General features: G+C 38.5%; 1 protein-coding gene across 1 annotated transcript; it reads left to right on the forward strand.

Moving 5' to 3' along the window:
- Nucleotides 1-7,134: 7,134 nt before the first annotated feature.
- LOC138102644 (butyrophilin-like protein 9) lies at nucleotides 7,135-18,769 on the forward strand. Its single transcript, XM_069000368.1, has 11 exons — nucleotides 7,135-7,230; nucleotides 8,233-8,499; nucleotides 8,882-8,980; nucleotides 10,018-10,044; nucleotides 11,173-11,199; nucleotides 11,329-11,355; nucleotides 13,173-13,199; nucleotides 14,688-14,714; nucleotides 15,760-15,780; nucleotides 15,894-15,920; nucleotides 16,841-18,769. The coding sequence occupies exons 1-11, from the start codon at nucleotides 7,140-7,142 to the stop codon at nucleotides 17,350-17,352; spliced, it is 1,152 nt and encodes a 383-aa protein (XP_068856469.1). The 5' UTR covers nucleotides 7,135-7,139; the 3' UTR covers nucleotides 17,353-18,769.
- Nucleotides 18,770-19,024: the final 255 nt, after the last annotated feature.

Raw genomic sequence — 19,024 nt, forward strand, 5'->3', positions numbered from 1 at the left:
CCCTGAAAAATGCATCCCAAGCTTGGGAGATGGAGAGGTGGTGGAATTCAAAATCATACAAGGTAGAAAAGGGTTACAAGCATCGCAGGTCACTGGGCCTGATGGTGTTCCTGTGAAAGGCAGTATATATGCAAAAAATCGTAGTCATGTTAGACAATATCTCCATTGTAAACCCCCCCTACAGTCTCCCTTTCCTAATCCCACCTTTCCCTTTTACCCTATGTCCTATTACCCCCAGTGTATTCCCAATCCGTTTTTTCATCCATGGTTTCCCTCACAAAACCATGCCTTTGCCAATTGTTTCCCCAAAAATCCCTTTCCAATGCCGAGTGGGGGATGAAAAGGGGGAGGGAAGAAATGAAACCCTCTCCTGCCTCAGTTTCCCCACAAAGCATGCTCAGAGAGCTCTGTCTCCCTTCTGTCAGCCCTAAGATGTTCCACAGAATCTGTTTGGACATTTAAAGACTCAGGAGGGTGGCTTGTTTTGTTTTGAGGCTGTTCTTGTTATGTTTATCCAGTTGTCTTCATTCTCCTTTTATTAAAATAAAACAGGTGAAATGTCGGGGTCTCCTGCCCCCGCCATGTAGCCCTGAGGGAGGCACGGGGTTTCCCTGCCCCTGCTCAGCCTCGTTCCCCATTGGTTGGTTTGTGTTTCCTGCACGGGCAAAGGACCCTCGGGTCCCGGACTGTAAGGGTCTCTCGGCAGAGCCCCGGCCATGCGGCTGGGGAAATAAACATCTCTGAAACATCTAGCAAGAATCCGTCCGTATATATTTGTTTCTTTTCCACGGGACTCCTGGTTTGATACAGGCGTGTTACAGTATCCCCACTGTAACAGGGGAGGAGTCAGAACTGGCAGTGAGATGGAAAATGATTGGATTTACGAGACTCTCACCCTTCAGGACTGACTAACGTCCAAATGGGGCTCGATTCCCGACCAATTCAATTTCTGCGTCCAAAACTATCGGAGGCCATACCTGGATGTAAAATTTGGGAATTTATTGTGATCCCAGGTGGGATCAAACACAGGGGGATCAAAGCCCAAAGCTCCAGACCTGTTTCCATCCCGCTTTTGATTAATTTCTCTTTTATGCTCCTTCAAATAAAGATAAAACCTCTCCAAAAAAGGCTAAAAATTAATCTAAAAGATGAAAGACAAAATCAACTCCGTGGAAATAACAATCAATGTTTCCATGACTGATTCCATTAACAAATGTCCCAAATCCCAATTATAGGTCAGATTTAGCCAGAACAAGATTGTTTTATTCATTACCTTAAGGCAGAAATTAAACTAAAATCCCGATGAAATTCCTGACTGGAATTTGGCCGTTTTGCCACAGACAGCTCCAAATATTTTTCCCAACAAATCCTTCTGAGACTGAAAGGCCAAAATTGATCCAAGACAGGGGCGAAAATGTGGAATAAAATGGGAAGAAAGAGCAGCTTTGGGATCATTTTACAGCCGATTTATTACAAATATTCCGTGTAACGTTTCCATGCTTTTCCTCCATTTTCCATGGCCTATTTTTCCCCTTGACACCTGAATTCCCTCATTTCCGTGGATCGGGGCTCTAAAGCAGCTGTGGCTGGTGGGGCAAACAGGAGGAGCCCGAAGTGAAGCACTTCCCGGGCCTTTTAGGACCAGTTTGGAGTCTTCTCTAGGGAGGAAGAAGGGATCAAATTCCAGGCTGGGAGCAATCCAACAGAACCCTTGGGATTAGCCTGCGCTTGGAAAGGGATATTCCAGTTCCAGGGGCTCGGAGAACAGAGCACACCCATAAAACGGGCTTGGAATGTCCAGAGAAACGCGGCAATCCGGGAGCTGAGAGGAGGGGCCGGAATTCCTGGTTGAACTGCACCGGGAATGATGGATCATCTCTCCTTGGAGTGGGAATTACCGGACAGGGGGGTGTTGTCTGCATCCCAGCGTCACGGACACTCAACATTGCACGGAATCCCAACCACTCAAGTTGGGAAACTGGGATCAGCGGGCCCAGCCTTGGACTGAGCGCCACCTTCTCCCAGATGGTCCCGCTTTCTTCTGCCCGGTATTTCACAGTTCCTGGCATTCCAAGCCATTCCAGCCTCTGCTCCTCTCAGCTCCCAACTTTCACCACAGAACTTTGGCTCCACCACCTTTTCCCTTTCATTCCACAACCCATTCACTTCCCCATTTCCTTTCCACTCTTCTTTTCCTTTCTCCCCTTTCCCCCTTGCTTTTACCTCTCCCACCTTTTTCCTTCCCCCATTTCCCATCTTTTTCCTTCCCCCCTTTCCCACCTTTCTTTACCTTTTCTCTGTTTTCTCCACATTTCCCCATCAACCTTTTTTAACTTTTCTTGCGTTTTCTCGACATTTTCCCCTCTTTCCTTCTTTTCTTTACCTTTTCCTCCCTGTTCCCTTTTTCACCTTTCCTCTCCTTTTTACGACTTTCCCCTTTTTTCCACCTCTTTCCTTCCTTTTTACTTATCCTTTTTTTCCTTATTTCCTTCCTTTTTACTTATCCCCCCTTTTTTTCCTACCTTTTCCCATTTTCCTTCTTTTTTGCCTTCCCCCTTTTTCCTTTTTGTTTTGCCATGTTCCACCTTTTTACCTTTCCCCTCTTTTCCCACCTTATTTTTTTTCCTTCCCCCGTCTCCCTTTTTTCTTCTGCCCTTTTCCCTGTTTTTCCCACTGTTACGAATGTATTGTGATGTTGGCTTTTCGCATGTTACATAATTGTTATGAATGTATTGTGATGTTGGCTTTTTTTTTCATGTTCCTTAATGTTAGAAAAACTTGACCCAGGTTCTGTAATGTAATACATGATATAGAATGTCTATTGTTTCTGTAGTCAATTTAGAAAAGATAGGCAGAGAAAGCCTTCACATTCCTGGAGTATCTTATCAGAGAAGAAGCAAAACCAGAAACCAGAGAGAGAAGAATTGATGGAGGGAGCAGAGATGGAATGGAGCCAAGGAGGAAGATAAGGCAGATGGGATGATACACAGAAACGCCAAAGGATTTATGAATCATGCATGATTGTGATGAATATGCAATAAGAGATGTACTTTTAAAGATGATCTTTTGGATGTAGAGGTGTGCCTTTGGCTCTCTGCCAAAGCACCCAGCTGTAACACCCTTTTTGCTGTAGTCTCCTAATTGTCCCTTTTATTAAACTTTCCTTAAAATTTTACTGAGCGAACCTCGTTTTTCACACAATGTATTAATTAATCTCTTCATTAATGCATTAATTTTAATCTCGATGTGACGGGGAATAAATGAATAGATTGGTTTGTTAAGTCACCAATTAATACCTGGATGGGCGTTAATATTTGTTGCCAGTAATATTAATATTTATTTCTTAGTAAATAATTAAAATAAATTCATTAAATTCAAAATTTATTAATTAAAAATTAATTAATATTAATTTAGAGGAAAATGTCTTCTCTAATGAAAAAGTGTATTAATATATAATTAATCGTAATTTTTTATTGATTGTAATTAATATTAGTATCTATAGCCCTTATCTGTTACAATCAATTAAGAATTAATAAAATATTAATTAATATTATTTAAATAAGGTTCATTAAATATTATTATTAGATGCACATTAACATAGTAACAATAAAATTAATGGTCATAGCAATAATTAAAGAATTAAAGAATTATTTAAATAATTTTATTTTTAGTGGAAGGTTGATGATTATAAATATTAATTAATACTGATATTAATTATTATTAATGTTTATGGTCATTATCTGTTAGGGTTAATTAGTTGTAATTATTTGTAATGCATATTAATATCTCTAATTATCTATTACAATTAATTACAAAATAACAAGATAATAATTAATATTTATTAAGTATTATAATTCATCTACAATTAATATTAATATTAAGGAAATATTAATATGTTAATATTGCAATTAGTAATTAATATCAATACTTTAAAATAGTAATTATGGAATTAAATAAATAAATATTTATTAAAAGATCAATTCCTATGAATATTAATTATTATTAATATTTATAGTGGTCAGTTAGGGTTAATTAATTGTAATTATTTGTAATTAATATTAATATTTAGAATCCTTATCTATTACAAATAATTAAAAACAATTAAATATTGCTTCATAAATATTAACGTTTATTAATAATAACATCACTAATATTACTAATACATTGATACATTATTATGAAACTTAATATTTCATATCAATATTTTAAAATGATAATTATTTAATTAAATAGATAAATATTTAATAAAAGATTAATTAATATAAATAATTATTAATATTACTGTTTATAGTAATTATCGGTTAGGGTTAATTAATTTTAAGTATTTGTAATTAATATTTATATTTATAGTCATTATCCATTACAATTAATTGCAAAATAATTAAATATCAATTGTTTTAAAATATTATTAATCATTAATATTAATACCATTGATAATCTATTAATATGTTAGTTTTAAAATTAAAAATTAATATCAATTTTAAAAAAATTCCATAATTGTAAATTAATTAATTTTTAAAATATTAATTACTACAGATATTAATTTAAATTGCTATTTATAGCCTTTGGTTCAGGTTAATCAAGTGTAATTATTCGTAATTAACATTAATATTTAGAAGCCTTATCTATTACAATTAATTCCAAACTGCAATTAATTATCCATTAACACACTCATTAGTAAGAGAATAAATTGTTCTCTCAATTTGTATTATTAACAGAATATTAATACCCTGCTAATAAGAATCCATTCATGATATATTAATATTCTGATTTCTAGTCTTAGTGGCATTATTAATCCCTCATTAACATCAATAATATCCTTAATAATCAATAATTAGACCCAGGTATTGATCGATGCATCCATTCATTTACTTATTTAGTATTTATAGAAGTAATTAATGAACCATTATCCAGGATTAATAAAATACTGCACGTCGGGTAATGACCAATTAATATGCTTATTTAGTAACAAATAATCAACACATTGATTAATAAAATAATTATTAATTACTAATTATAAATAAATAATAATGAAATATTTTCTATCTAATTATTGTATAAATATAACTAATAATCAGTAATTAATAACAATAATCTAGTAATCATTAATAAACAGAGAATAAATAATTAATAATTAATAATAATTAATAATCAAGAATTAATAACAACTACATATTTATCATAAATAAATAAAATATAAATAATACTTAATAATACTTGATGGTCAATAATCAATAACAATTATCTATTAATCATCAATAAATAAATAATTAATAATAAATTGCTATAATGAATAATTAATATCAATAATCTATAACAAAGATATATTAAATATTAATAAGTAAATATTAAAGTTTAAATATTAGATATTGAATAATCAATAATCAACAATTAATAATAATGATCGATTAATCATTAATAAATAATGAATAATCAATCATTTATAACAATGATCTACTAATAACAATGAATGGATAATAAACAAGAAACAATTAATAATAATAATTAACAATCAATAATTAATAACACCGATTTATTATTAATAAGTTAATAATGAATGTTAAATATTGAATAATAAAAATTAATAATAATTAATAAGGATGATGTATTAATCATTAATAAATAAATAAGAATTAATAGATAACCAATAATTAAGAAATAATAGATAATCAATAATTACTAACAATGCTGTATTAAGCATTAATCATTAACCAATAATCAATAATCAATAATCAATAATCAATAAATAATAATAAATAAATAACAATAATTAATATAATGATCTATTAATCATTAGGAAGTAAAAAATAAAGAATTAATCGTTTATAATAACTAATTAATAATTAATAACGGATAATTATTTACTAATGAATAGATTGATTCAATAATTCCCAAGCCCATCCCGGGTCCGGATCCCCGCAGGCGCCGCCTCCCGCAATTCCCGCGGCCGGAGGAGCCCCTGGGCCCCCCCGCCCCCCCAATCCCGGCGAATCCTCTGGAAAAGCTTTTCCATGGAATTTCCTCTCGGCAGCGCCACAATTCCCGCTTTTCCCAAATCCCGCCCTGGGCGCTTCTCCGGGAATTCCGGGAGAGCCCCGGGGGGTTCGAATCCCGATCCCGGGGGGCTCCAATCCCGATCCCGGGGGGCTCCAATCCCGATCCCGGGCAATTCCAATCCCAATCCCGGGGGTTCCAATCCCGATCCCGAGGTTTGAATCCCAATCCCGGGGGGGTTCCAATCCCGATCCCGGGGGATTCCAATCCCGATCCCGGGGGGTTCGAATCCCGATCCCGCAGATCCGCGGCCGCTCCTGCCTTTGCCTCCTCCCGAGGGCTCCCGGGCGCCCTTTGGACCACCCGGGACGGCTCCGGGGCCGCAATTCCGGGTCCAAAGGTTCCTGGGGCCGGCCGCGGCTCCGGCCGGGAGCGATTCCCGGGATCCGGCCTCGGCTGGGAATCAGGTGGGTGCTCCCGGCCCTCGGCCGGACCCGGCGCCTTCTCCGGGAATTCCTTGGATTTGGGGGTTTAGGGTTTGTGTCCAGCGGGAAATCCAGAGCTGCGGAGCTTCCCTGGGTCCTTCCCGGGATCCTTCCCTGGATCCCATCCCTGGATTCCATCCCTGGATCCTTCCCTGGATCCCTTCCCTGTGTCCCATCCCTGGATCCTTCCCTGGATCCCTTCCCTCCCCTTTCCCTTTTTCCCCCTTTTTTCCTCCTTTCCCCCCCTTTTTCCTCCTTTTTCCCCCTTTTTTCCCTCTTTTTCCCTCTTTTTTCCCTTTCCCCCCTTTTTTCGCCCTTTCCCCCTTTCCCTTTTCCTTTCCTTTCCCACCTTTTTCCTTTTTTCCCCCCTTTCTCCCATTCCCCCCCTTTTTTCCCTTCCCCTTTTCCCTTCTCCTTTTTCCCCCCTTTCCCTTTCCCCTTTCCCCCTTTCCCCCCCTCCCCTTCCCATCCCATTCCCACTTTTCCCCCTCTCTCCCACTTTCCCGTCATCTTCAGGGACTTTCCCCACCCATCCCAAGAGATTCCCAAGGAATTCCCTCCCCATCCCACCCCAATCCCAGGGAACGGGGCCTGGGAGCCGGACCCCGATCCCTGGATTCCGTCCTCACCCCTGGAATTTCCTTCCCCACAGGAACGGGAATGGGAATGGGAGCGGGAATGGGAACGGCAATGGGAACGGGAATCCCGCTGCTGCTGCTGCTGCTGCTCCCGGTGCTCCGTCCCACGGCGGGTGAGTCTGCAGGATCAGGGAATGACTCGGATGGGAAAGAAACTTTGGGATCGCCCAATCCCGTGGGCACCAGGATCCCCATGCCGGGAATGCTGAACCCAGAGAATTCCGGGAATATTGAACCCAAAGAATTCCGGGATACTGAACCCAAACAATTCCGGGAATGCTGAACCCAAAGAATTCTGGGATACTGAACCCAGAGAATTCCAGGATACTGAACCCAAAGAATTCTGGGAATATTGAACCCAAAGAATTCCAGGGTACTGAACCCAAAGAATTCCGGATACCGAACCCAAAGTAATGAATGAACCATTCATTAATTAATCTGTTAATATCATCATTAATAAAATATTGAACCCAAAGAATTCGGGAATGTTGAACCCAAACCACTTTGGGAATGTTAAACCCAGAAAATTCTGGAATGTTGAACCCAAACAATTCCAGGAATGCTGAACTCAAGGAGTTCCGGGAATGTTGAACCCAAACAATTCCAGGAATGTTGAGGAATATCAACTCCGGGATATTGATTCCAAACAATCTGGGGATGTTAAACCCAAACAATTCCCAAATATTGATCCCAAACAATCTGGGAATGTTAAATCCCCTGAAATTCCAGGATGCTGAACCCAAATAAATCCAGGAATATTGAACCCAACCATTCCAGGATCTTAAACCAAAAAATTTGGGAATATTGAACCCCAAAAATTCCGGGAATGTTGAACCCAAACAGCTCTGGGAATGTTAAACCCAGAAAATTCTGGAATGTTGAACACAAAGAATTCCGGGAATATTGAATGCAAATAATTCCGGGAATGCTGAACACAAAAATTTGGGAATGTTAAACCTCCAGTATTCCGGGATGTTGACCCCAAACAATCCGGGAATGTTGAACCCAAACAATTCCGAAATATGGATCCCAAATATTCCAGAATATTGAACCCCAACAATTCTGGCCGCCTCGAAGCGGGAACTCCGGGATTTTGCCATCCCTCTGATCCGTAGGGAACGTCCATGACCCTCTGCTGATCCTGGAGGGGCCGGAGCAGGGCGGGATCCGGCTCCGGTGCCTCTCGGAGCGCCCCTTCTCCGACGTGCAGCTGCTGTGGACGGACGGGAAGGGGGAAAACCTGACGGGAATTGCGGCGCCGACGGACACCGGGAGCGCCGGCAGCTCCCTGCTGCTCCGGCCGGGATCCGGGAACGCCGCGTCCTGCAGGATCCTGGACCCCCAGCTCCGGACGGCCTCGGAATCTTCCATCGTCATCGCCGGTGAGGCGCCGGGAAAACGGGAATCGTCCCCGGTTATCCGACGTTTTCGTGGGATGATGAAGGAGGTTTTCAAGTTTTCCAGGGATTTCCTGGACTTGGAGCCGCTGGAAGGTCCTGGAATGTCCGGGATGGTTTTCCATGGGCTCAGGGATGAGTCTGGGAATGGAATTTCCAGTTTGGGGATGGGGAAATTCCCAGTTTGGGATGGGGGAATTCCCAGTTTGGGGATGGAATACCCAGTTTGGGGATGGAGAATTCCCAGTTTGGGGATGGAGAATTCCCAGTTTGGGATGGAGAATTCCCAGTTTGGGGTGGGCAATTCCCGGCGCAGCCGTCCCAGGGTTCCCTGGCCAGTCCGAGATTCCCGGCGTTTCTTTTCCAGACGTTTTCTTCCCGGCCACGTCTCCCTGGCTCCCGGCGTTCCTGATGCTGCTCATCCTCGGCGTCTTCCTGCTGCTGGCGGCCGCCTACAAACTGCGCCGTGAGTGCCGCGCTGCCGGCAGCTCCCGCCATTCCCATTGCCACAATTCCCGCCATTCCCATTCCCATTGCCGCAATTCCCTTTCTGATTCCCATTCCCATTCCCGCCATTCCCATTCCCATTGCTGCAATTCCCATTCCCATTCCCGCCATTCCCATTCCCATTGCCGCAATTCCCACCATTCCCGTTCCTGCAATTCCCGCAATTCCCGCCATTCCCATTCCCGCCATTCCCATTCCCGCAATTCCCACAATTCCCATTCCTGAAATTTCTGCCATTCCCATTCCTGCAATTCCCGTCATTCCCACCATTCCCGTTCCCGCCATTCCCACTCCTGCCATTCCCGCCATTCCTGCAATTCCCGCAATTCCCATTCCCACCATTCCCATTCCCGCAATTCCCGCCACTCCCGCCATTCCCACAATTCCCATTCCCATTAATCTCATTAATTCTTATTAATCTACCACTAATCAACCAGTAAGTAACTGCTAATTAACCATTAATTAACCATTAATTAACTGCTAATAACCATTAATCAACCGTTAATCAACCATTAATCGACTGTCAATTAGCCATTAATTAAATGTTAATTAACTGTTAATTGGCCGCTAATTAACCATTAATCAACTGTTAATTAACATCTTATTAACGATTAATTACTCATAATTAACTGCTACTTAACTATTAATCAACCACTAATCAACCATTAACAAACCGTTGATTAGCCATTAATTAACTGCTAATTAACTGTTAATTGACTGCTAATTAACTGCTAACTGACCATTAATAAGCCATTAATTAACCATGAATCAACCATTAATTAACCGCTAATTAACTGCTAACTAACCATTAATTAACTGGCCATTAATAAACCAGTAATCAACCGTAAATTAACCATTCATTAACCCTTAATTAACCACTAATTAACTATTAACCAACTGCCAATTAAGCATTCATTAACCCTTAAGAAGCGCTAATTAACCCTTAATTAAGCCTCCCTTCCCCGCTAATGAGCCTCTCCCTCCGTGTCTCCACAGGGAACCAGCAGCTCCTGGCTCGTGAGCGTGAGTCCAATTCCCCGGCAGGAAAAGGCGGAATTTGGGATCGGCCCCCAGAATTCCGGCCTTGGGGAGGGGCCGGGCTGGAGACTCCCCAAAAATCGGGAATTGGTGGCCAAAAGTGGCGGGAAAATCCGTCTGTTCCGGAATGGGAATGGAGCGGGAAAGAGGAAATGAAAGAATTGAACAGCAAGAAATGAATGAAATCAAATGATCGGAATAAAGGGGAAATGAAAGAAAGGAGGAGGAGACGAGGAATGGGAAGGAATGGAAAGGAATGAAAGGAAAGAAAAGAAAATAAAAGAAAATAAAAGGAATTAAAATAAATTAAAAGAAATTAGAAGGAAATAAAAAAATAAAAGAAAATAAAAGAAATTAAAAGACAATAAAAGGAATTAAAAGGAAAGAAAAGGAATTAAAAGAAAAGAAATTAAAATAAAAGAAATTAAAAGGAATTAAAAGAAATTGAAAGGAATTAAAGGAAAATAAAAGAAATTAAAGGAAAAGAAAATAAATTAAAAGGAATTTCAAGGAGTTAAAAGGAATTAAAAAGAATTAAAAGAAATTAAAAGAAATTTAAAGGAAACAAAACAAAAGAAAAGAAATTAAATGAAATTAAAAGGAATTAAAGGAAAATAAAAGAAAATTAAAGAAATTAAAAGGAATTAAAAGAAATTAAAAGGAAGTAAAAGACAATAAAAGGAATTAAAAGGAATTAAAGGAAATTCAAAGGAATTGAAAGGAATTAAAAGAAAAGAAAAGAAATTAAAAGGAATTAAGAGGAATTAAAAGAAAATAAAAGAAATTAATATAAAAGAAATTTAAAGGAAATAAAAGAAAATAAAAGGCATTTAAAGGAATTAAAGGAAATTTAAAGAAATTAAAAGGAATTAAAAGAAATTGAAAGGAATTAAAAGAAAAGAAAAGAAATTCAAAGAAAAGAAAATAAATTAAAAGGAATTAAAAGGAATTAAAAGAAACTCAGAGAAAAGAAATTCAAAGGAATTATGAACTAAAATTAAATGAATCGATATTAATTAACCCAAAAGGAATTAAACCCCTTTGCAGTTGCAGCGGCTGTTTCGGGGCTCCCGGAGTTCTCCGTAATTCCCGTTTCCCTTTTCCCCTTCCCAGGGAAGAACCAGCAGCAGATCCAGGAGGGTGAGGGCGAGACTCGGCTTTCCCTGGGATTTGGGGCCCTGGGAAGCGCCCGGCTCCCCCCGGAATTCCCGGGAACCGCCGGGGGGGGCGGGACAAGGGGAATTCCTGACTGATCCCAATTCCTTCCAGAGATCGAGGAGCTCAAGGAGGAGCTGGGTAAGAGCCGGCATTAATTATTCATTAGCCTCTAATTAATTAGTTATTAGAGGCTAATTGATTATTCTTTAACTGCTAATCAAGTCGTTATTAGATACCAATTGATTTTTCATTAGCTGCTAATTAGTTACTCATTAGCCTTAAACCAATTGTTTATTAGATTTAAACCCACTGTTTATTAGATTTAAACCCATTGTTTATTAGACTCGGACTAATTATTCAACTTGGACTAATTGGTTCTTGGACTAATTATTTATTATTCTTAGACTATTTATTAATGAGATTTATTCTAATTGTTTATTAGACTATTTATTGACTCAGATTAATTATTTATTAGACTAATTATTAGACTCAGAATAATTATTCATTAGACTCAGATTAATAGTTTATTAAATTTAGAGTCATTATTTGACTCAGACTAATTATTAGACTCAGACCAATTTTTTATTAGACTAATTGCTGATTAGACAAATTCCAGTTCTTTATTAGACTCATGTTATTTATTAGACTGATTATTTATTAGATTCAGAATAATTGCTTATTACACTTGGACTAATTATTAGATCCAGACCAACTATTAGATTTAGACCAATTATTTCTTAGACTTGGATTATTTAATAGATTTAGACTAATTATTAGATTCAGGCTAATTTTCTATTAGACTTAGACCAATTAATTATTTATTTGACTTAGCCCAATTATTATTTATTAGACTCAGACTATTTATTAGACTAATTGCTTATTAGTCTAAGAATAATTGTTTATTAGACTTGGACTAATTAGTAAACTTAGACCAATTATTTATTAGACTTAGACTATTTCTTTATTAGACTTGGATTAATTATTTATTAGACTAATTATTAGGCTTAGACTGATTATTTATTAGACTTAGCCCAATTATTATTTCTTAGACTCAGACCAATTATTTCTTAGACTTAGACTATTTATTAATCAGACTCATTCTAATCATTTATTAGATTTGGACTAATTTATTAGGCTCAGCCTAATTACTTCTTAGACCCGGGGTAATTATTTAAGTCAGACTACTTGCCTGTTAGACTGAGACTAATTAGTTATTAGACTCAGACTAAATATTTATTAGCTTTGGACTAATTATTTATTCTTAGATGAGTTATTTGTTAGACCTGGACCAAATATTTATTCGACTTGGACTAATTACTTCTCAGATTCGGACTAATTATTTATCAGACTCAGACTAATTATCAGACAGACTAGTTATTAGACGTCAACTAATTACTTGTTAGACCCATTCTAATAATTTATTAGCCCTGGGCTAATAATTTATTAGACTTGGACTAATTATTAGACTCAGAATAATTACTTACTTATTAGACTCATTCTAATTATTAGCTTACAGCAATTATTTATTAGGTTCAGATTAATTATTTATTAGACCCTTTATGAGAATAATTCTAATTATGTATTAGACTGAGACTGAAAATTTATTAGACTAATTATCAGACAGACTAATTATTAGACTTGGGCTAAATATGTATTAGACCAATTCTAATAATTTATTAGACTCGGACTAATTATTTACTAGACTCCGACTAATTACTTCTTAAACTCATCCTAATTATTCTCTTACCCCAATTATTTATTATTAGGCTCAGACTAGTGATTTCTTAGACTGAGACTAAATATTTATTAGACTAATTTTAATCATTTCTTAGGCTTGGATTAATTATTAGGCCCAGAGTAATGAAATTCTTTCCCTTAATCCCAACCTCAACTTTCGCCCCCAAACTGAGCCCAAATTTGGGGATTTTCCTGATTTTTGTTCCTTTCTTTTCCAGAGGAGGAGATTGGAAAATTCCAGAAGGGTAAAAAAGCCTCGAGTTTCCCTCCAAATCCACGATTTTTGGGATAAAATCCAAGGATTTCCGTGGAGTTCTGAGGGTGGAGCTGGGAAATCCCTCGGGATTAATTCTCGAATTAATTATTAATTAATTCCGAGGGGGGTTGAAGGGATAAATCTGGGATTATTTGTGGGAAAGGGACCTAAAAATAATTGGGATAATTCAGATTAATTTAAATTCCCTTGGGAGCTGCTCCTGCAGGATCTGGAATTAATTGTCTAATAATCAATTAATATTTACCTTGATTTCCTGGCAGTGTTTGGGAATATTTTTTGTTTAATACTAATTGAATAATGAATAGTTAATTAGCAATGATTAATGCTTACTTGATTAATAATTAATAATTAATTCTTACTTGATTACTAATTACTAATTACTAATTAATGCTTACTTGATCAATAATCAAGAATCAATAACCAATAATTATTAATTATTAATTAATAATTAATAATGCAAAATAACCTGTAATTAATGACCATTAACTAATAACTAATTATTATTTAATAGTATTTGACCAAGCTCCAGCATCTACAGGTCCATTATTCTCTACAGATTAGAGATAATAATTATTATTAATGAAATACATTTTAGATCGATCTTGTCCCTATATTATTAATTAATATTTAATACCTAATAATTATTAATTGATATTTAATATAAGGTATTTAAATGTCTGTTATTCTGCAGAGACCAAGCATAATTATACTTTATATCTATTTATAGAAAATGAACACCTAATTACTCATACTAATTATATTTCATTATTAGATATAATATTTATAAGCAATTATTTCTTTTATACAGCTATAAAATATAATCAATAAAATTATTATTATTTATTACATAATTAAATAGTCTATCTAAAATACATTAATTATTCTATATAAACTATATATATCAATCATATTAACAATCAATATAAATCCTATTAAAAGTAAATATTAATGATATTAATAGTAAATATGAATCATTTGAAAGTTAAATATTAATTATATTATTATCAGCCATTAATTCTATTAATAATAAAGATAAATACTGATTATATTAGTAATAAATAAAAATCATAATAACAGCAAATCTTAATTATCTTAATAGTGAATATTAATTAAATAGTAAATATTAATGGTATTATTATCAACCATTAATTCTATTAACAATAAAGATAAATACTGATTATATAAATAATAAACATAAATCATATTAACAGTGAATATTAATAGTAAATATTAATTAAATAGTAAACATTAATGGTATTCTGATCAACCATTAATTCTATTGATAGTGAATGATCCATTGTAATAATATTAAATGCAGGAAATATTTAACTCGTTATCTCTCCAATTATTTCTGATATTGATAATTATCTCGATCTTAACACCACTTCCCCGGAATTCCCACGACGATTCCCATTTCCCGTTCCCAAACCCCGATTTCCTTCTCCCCCCCCCACAGAGAACCAGGAGATGGAGAAGAAAATCGGTGAGAAAATGCTGGAATTCGGGGAGTTTGGGGAATTCGGGGAGTTTGGGGAATCTGAGGAATTTTGGGGAATTTCAGGGATTTGGGGATTTGGGAAAAATGTTTGGAGCTGAACTGGGGCTGCTTTGGGGGCTGGGACTGGTGACAAAGGTGGGACATGGGGACACCTGGGACAGGTGACTGGGGTATGAGCCAGGTGAGCCAGGTGACTCAGAGCTGGCCCAGGTGGCCCAGGTGGCCCAGGTGACACAGACACACCTGGCCCAGGTGACAGAGGTGACAGAGGTGACAGGGGTGACACACCTGCCCAGGTGACACAGGTGACCCAGGTGACTCAGACCCGGCCCAGGTGACCCAGGTGACCCAGGTGACACAGGTGACACAGGTGACCCAGGTGACACAGGACACCTGGGACAGGTGACAGAAGTGACACGGGTGACACAGATGACACGTGCCTGAGACAGGTGGCACAGGTGGCACGGGTCACACACAGGTGTTCCAGGCAGCACACACAGAGGTGACACAGGTGGCACAGGTGGCATAAGTGACATGGGAACACCTGGGACAGGTGACAGAGGTGGCACAGGTGACACAAAGGTCACACAGGTGTCCCACAGATGACACAGGTGTCACTCAGGTGTCACTCAGGTGTCCCACACCCACCCAGGTGTCACTCAGGTGTCACTCAGGTGTCACTCAGGTGTCACTCAGGTGTCCCACACCCACCCAGGTATCACTCAGGTGTCACTCAGGTGTCACTCAGGTGTCCCACACCTGCCCAGGTGTCACTCAGGTGTCCCACAGGTGTCCCACACCCACCCAGGTGTCACTCAGGTGTCACTCAGGTGTCCCACACCTGCCCAGGTGTCACTCAGGTGTCACACACCTGCCCAGGTGTCACTCAGGTGTCACTCAGGTGTCACTCAGGTGTCCCACACCTGCCCAGGTGTCACTCAGGTGTCACTCAGGTGTCACTCAGGTGTCCCACACCTGCCCAGGTGTCCCATAGGTGGCGCTGACGGCTCTTTGGGCTCTCTCGTTTCAGGGCGTGTCCAGGCCCAGTTGGGTGAGTGGGACCGGGCCCCGATTGCTCTGCCCCGCCCAGCTCTGCTGGCATGCAAATGAGCTGCCAGCTTAATGAGAGTTAGTTAGCGTTAATTAGTGCCCCTTTCCGCACAGAATTCAGACTGGCTCAGAGTAACGCAGGTGAGTCCAGGCCTCCTCCTCTTCTGCCTTCCCCTTTTCCTCCTCCTCTTCCCCTCCTCCTCCTCCTCTTCCTCCTCCTCTTCCCCGCCTCCTCCTCCACTTCCTCCTTCCCCTTTTCCTCCTCCTTCTCCTCTTCCTCTGCCTGTTCTTCCTCCTCCACCCGTTCCTTCTCCTCCTCCATCTCCTTCTCTTCCTTCTCTTCCTCCTCCTCTTCCTCCTCCTCTTCCTCCTCTTCCTCCACCTTCTCCTTCTCCTTCTCCTCCTCCATCTCTTCCTCCATCTCTTCCTCTTCCTCTTCCTCTTCCTCTTCCTCTTCCTCTTCCTCTTCCTCTTCCTCTTCCCCTTCCCCTTCCCCTTCCCCTTCCCCTTCCCCTTCCCCTTCCCCTTCCCCTTCCCCTTCCTCTTCCTCCCATTCATCCACCTCCTCCTCCTCCTTTTCCTTCTCCTGCTCCTCCTTTTCTTCCTCCTCCTCCCTCTCCTCTTCCTCCTCCTGCTCCTCCTCCTCCATCTCCATCTCCTACTTTTTCCTTCTCCTCCTCCTCCTCCTTCTCCTCCTTTTTCTTCTCCTCCTGTTTTTCCTCCTCCTCCTTCTCTTCCTTTTCTTCCTCCTCCTCTTTTTCCTTCTTCTCCGTCTCCTCCTCCGTCTCTTCTTTCTAATTCTCCTCCTCTTCCTCCTGCTCCTCCTCCTCCTTCATCTCCTTCTTTTCCTCCTCTTCCTCCTACTCCTTCCCCCCAAATTTTCCCAAAAATCAGAACTTTCTGCTCTGTGGGGTTTTTTTTTGCATTTAGATTTTGCACATCCTAACACATGGAAAAATCCCAAATATTTGATTATTCTATATTGAATGGTATCAAATTATCTCCAACGATATCAAATGATATCAAACGATATCAACCGTTGGTTTTCCCTCCTTCCCAAGTCTCCCTGACCCTGGACGAGCACTGCAAACACCCTGACCTCGTGATCCAGGGAAAATCCCGGATCGTCACCTCCAAGCCGGGATCCAAGATCCATCCCAAAGCCGTGGTGGTGGCCCAGGAAGGCTTTTCCGAAGGGAAGCGCTACTGGGAAGTGGAGGTGGGCGACAGATCCAACTGGGAGCTGGGCGTGCTGGGTGAGGAGATCCGGGATTCCCTGCGGAACAACGGCGGCAGCTTCCCAGAGGAGACGGTGCCGGGGCTGGAGTATTCCCAGGGGGAATTCCGCCTCCCCGGCGGGAAGGTGGAGCACAATTCCAGGAGCTGCCGCGTGGTTGGGGTCCTCCTGGACCAGGAATCCCGCACCCTCTCCTTCTTCGACGCCGAGGAGAAGCAGCTCCTGGGAGTCCTCCCCTTGAAACTTCACGGGAGTCTCTTCCCGTTCTTCAGCCCCAGCTCCGACGGGAGCGCTCTGGGGATCCGCCCCGTGGGGGTTGGAGAGCCCCAGCAGTGACCTTTTAATATTCGCTTTATTTTAATAACTGAGTTCCCTTTTGAACATCCCAATTCTTCCCTTTAAAATAATCCAATTGTTCCTTTTTCATATTCAAATTATTCCCTTTTAACATTTTAATCATTTCTTTAAAATGTCCCAATTAGTCCCTTTTAAATATTCAAATGATTCCTTTTAAATATTCAAATAATCATTTTTAAATATCCTAAGTAGTCTATTTTAATATTCAAATAATCTTATTTAAATATTAAAACCACCCATTTGAATATTCAAAGTATCATGTTTAAATATTCTTATTACCCTTTTTAATATTCCAATTAGTCCTTTTAAAATATCTTAATTACTCCCCTTTTAATATTCCAATTATCCCCTTGTTAATATTCCAATTAATTTTTTAATATTCAAATTATTCTCTTATGATCTTTTGTTTCATTAAAATATTGCAATTAGTCCTTTTTAAATATCCCCATTACTCCCTTTCAAATATTCAAATTATCCCTTTTTAAAACATTCAAATTATTCCCTTTTATATTCAAACATTCCCCTTTTAATATTCCAATTAACTTCTTTCAATATTCAAATTATTCCCGTTTAATATTTTAATTATTCCTTTTTAATATTCCAATTATTCATTTTTAATATTCAATTATCCCCCATATACCATTCAAATATTCCCCTCTTCATATTCCAATTATTTTTTAAATATTCAAACAATTCCCTTTTAATATTTTAATTATTCCTTTTAAATATCCCAATTAGTATCTTTTAAATATTCCAATTACTCCTTTTAAATATTGAAGCCATCCCTTTCAAATCCCCTAATTAGTCTTTTTTAATAGTCAAATTATCCCTATAAAATACGCTAATTAGTGGTTTTAAGTATTCAAATTATTCTTATAAAATATCCTAATTAGTCTTTTTAATATTCAAACATCTCCTTTTAAAATATTCCAATGATTCCCTTTTTAATATTCCAGTCATTTCCCTGTTCCCGTTATTCCCATTTGCCCATTCCCACCTTGTCCCATCCCAAAGGATGGAGGTTGGGAATGGGGGACAAATCCCGGTCTGTGGGGCCAGGAGGAGATCAATGAATAATTATAAACTCGTTCATTAATTTAAATCCATTAATAATGAATAATAATTGATTAACCATCAATGCAATTATAATGTGAACCTATTAATGAATGAATTAATGAATCAGAGGGTGAGAAAGGGAAATAAAAACCAGCAGAGTTGCCAAAGTTCCCCAAACAATTTTCAGGGATTCAGGAATGTCAGAAAACCCCAAAGTGTTCAAATATTTCCCTTCTCTTCCCGTTTTCTTCCCGTTTCCTGTGGATAAATCCCGGATTTCTCTCGCTGTTTGTTACATTTCTTGGATATTTGGCTTGGAATAATAAATCCATGGGAATAACTCGCTGCTGTGTCGGGAATCCCTGGAATTTTCTGATCCATGGATCCTCAATATTTGAATTATTTGATTTTTTTAGATCCTATTTTATTTTTTCTATTCTAATTATCACCTAGATCCTAATTAATTTTATTTGAGATTTCAATTATTCTCCATTTTATTTGAATTATTTCATTTCTATTTTCTAATTATTTCCTATTTCCTAATTATTTTCTCTTTGATATTCGAATAATTCTCTTTATTTTTCTCCCAATTATT

This window comes from Aphelocoma coerulescens, unplaced genomic scaffold, assembly GCF_041296385.1.
Source record: "Aphelocoma coerulescens isolate FSJ_1873_10779 unplaced genomic scaffold, UR_Acoe_1.0 HiC_scaffold_97, whole genome shotgun sequence".
Lineage (NCBI taxonomy): Eukaryota > Metazoa > Chordata > Aves > Passeriformes > Corvidae > Aphelocoma > Aphelocoma coerulescens.